Raw genomic sequence first — 628 nt, 5'->3', positions numbered from 1 at the left:
TTCTAAACCATTTCTACTTCTTCAAATTGTCTTCCATTCTTTATTAAGTCTTCATAGACATTCATATATAATGTTAATTAAAGTGTACACACACTTTTTTTTTCAGCTTTTTTCAATTAAGTATATTTTTATGTTATGTATCAGCCAACTAAATGAACTTAGGGATCCTTCATTCCCCACGCTTAAAATAAGAAAAATAGCTCTTTTCTCTTCTCCACCATCCTATGCGCTGTTGAATTAGCTCCTCACCATGTCGTCTCACAAGACTTTCAGGGTCAAGCGATTCCTGGCCAAGAAACAAAAGCAGAATCATCCCATTCACCAATGGATTCAAATGAAAACTGGTAATAAAATCAGGTACAACTCCAAGGGAAGACATTGGAGAAGAACCAAGCTGGGTCTATAAGAAGCCTCGCATATGAAGTGGCACACATTTATGCTGCATCAGGGTTGTTTGCATCTTACCGCATCAGTACATCACTATTGTCGGGATTGCTACATGTGTCTGGAAATGGGAGAAATGGAATGTTTGGCTCTTCTTTTCTTGATGTGTCCTCACCAATGCTCATTGTAAGGTTCAGTAATAAATATGTGATACCTTTTGTTGGAAAAAAATAAATAAAAAATA

The 628-nt window shown here is 36.1% G+C and overlaps 1 protein-coding gene across 1 annotated transcript; it reads left to right on the top strand.

The window, feature by feature from the left end:
• The first annotated feature begins 250 nt into the window (after positions 1–250).
• LOC130857440 (60S ribosomal protein L39-like) lies at positions 251–406 on the top strand. The gene has a single exon (XM_057743109.1). It carries the CDS (start codon positions 251–253, stop codon positions 404–406), a length of 156 nt encoding a protein of 51 aa, XP_057599092.1.
• The last annotated feature ends 222 nt before the right edge of the window (positions 407–628 follow it).

The sequence above is a fragment of the Hippopotamus amphibius genome, chromosome 7 (genome assembly GCF_030028045.1).
Source record: "Hippopotamus amphibius kiboko isolate mHipAmp2 chromosome 7, mHipAmp2.hap2, whole genome shotgun sequence".
In the NCBI taxonomy this organism is placed as follows: domain Eukaryota; kingdom Metazoa; phylum Chordata; class Mammalia; order Artiodactyla; family Hippopotamidae; genus Hippopotamus; species Hippopotamus amphibius.
This window is presented reverse-complemented; position numbering and strand designations above follow the sequence as displayed.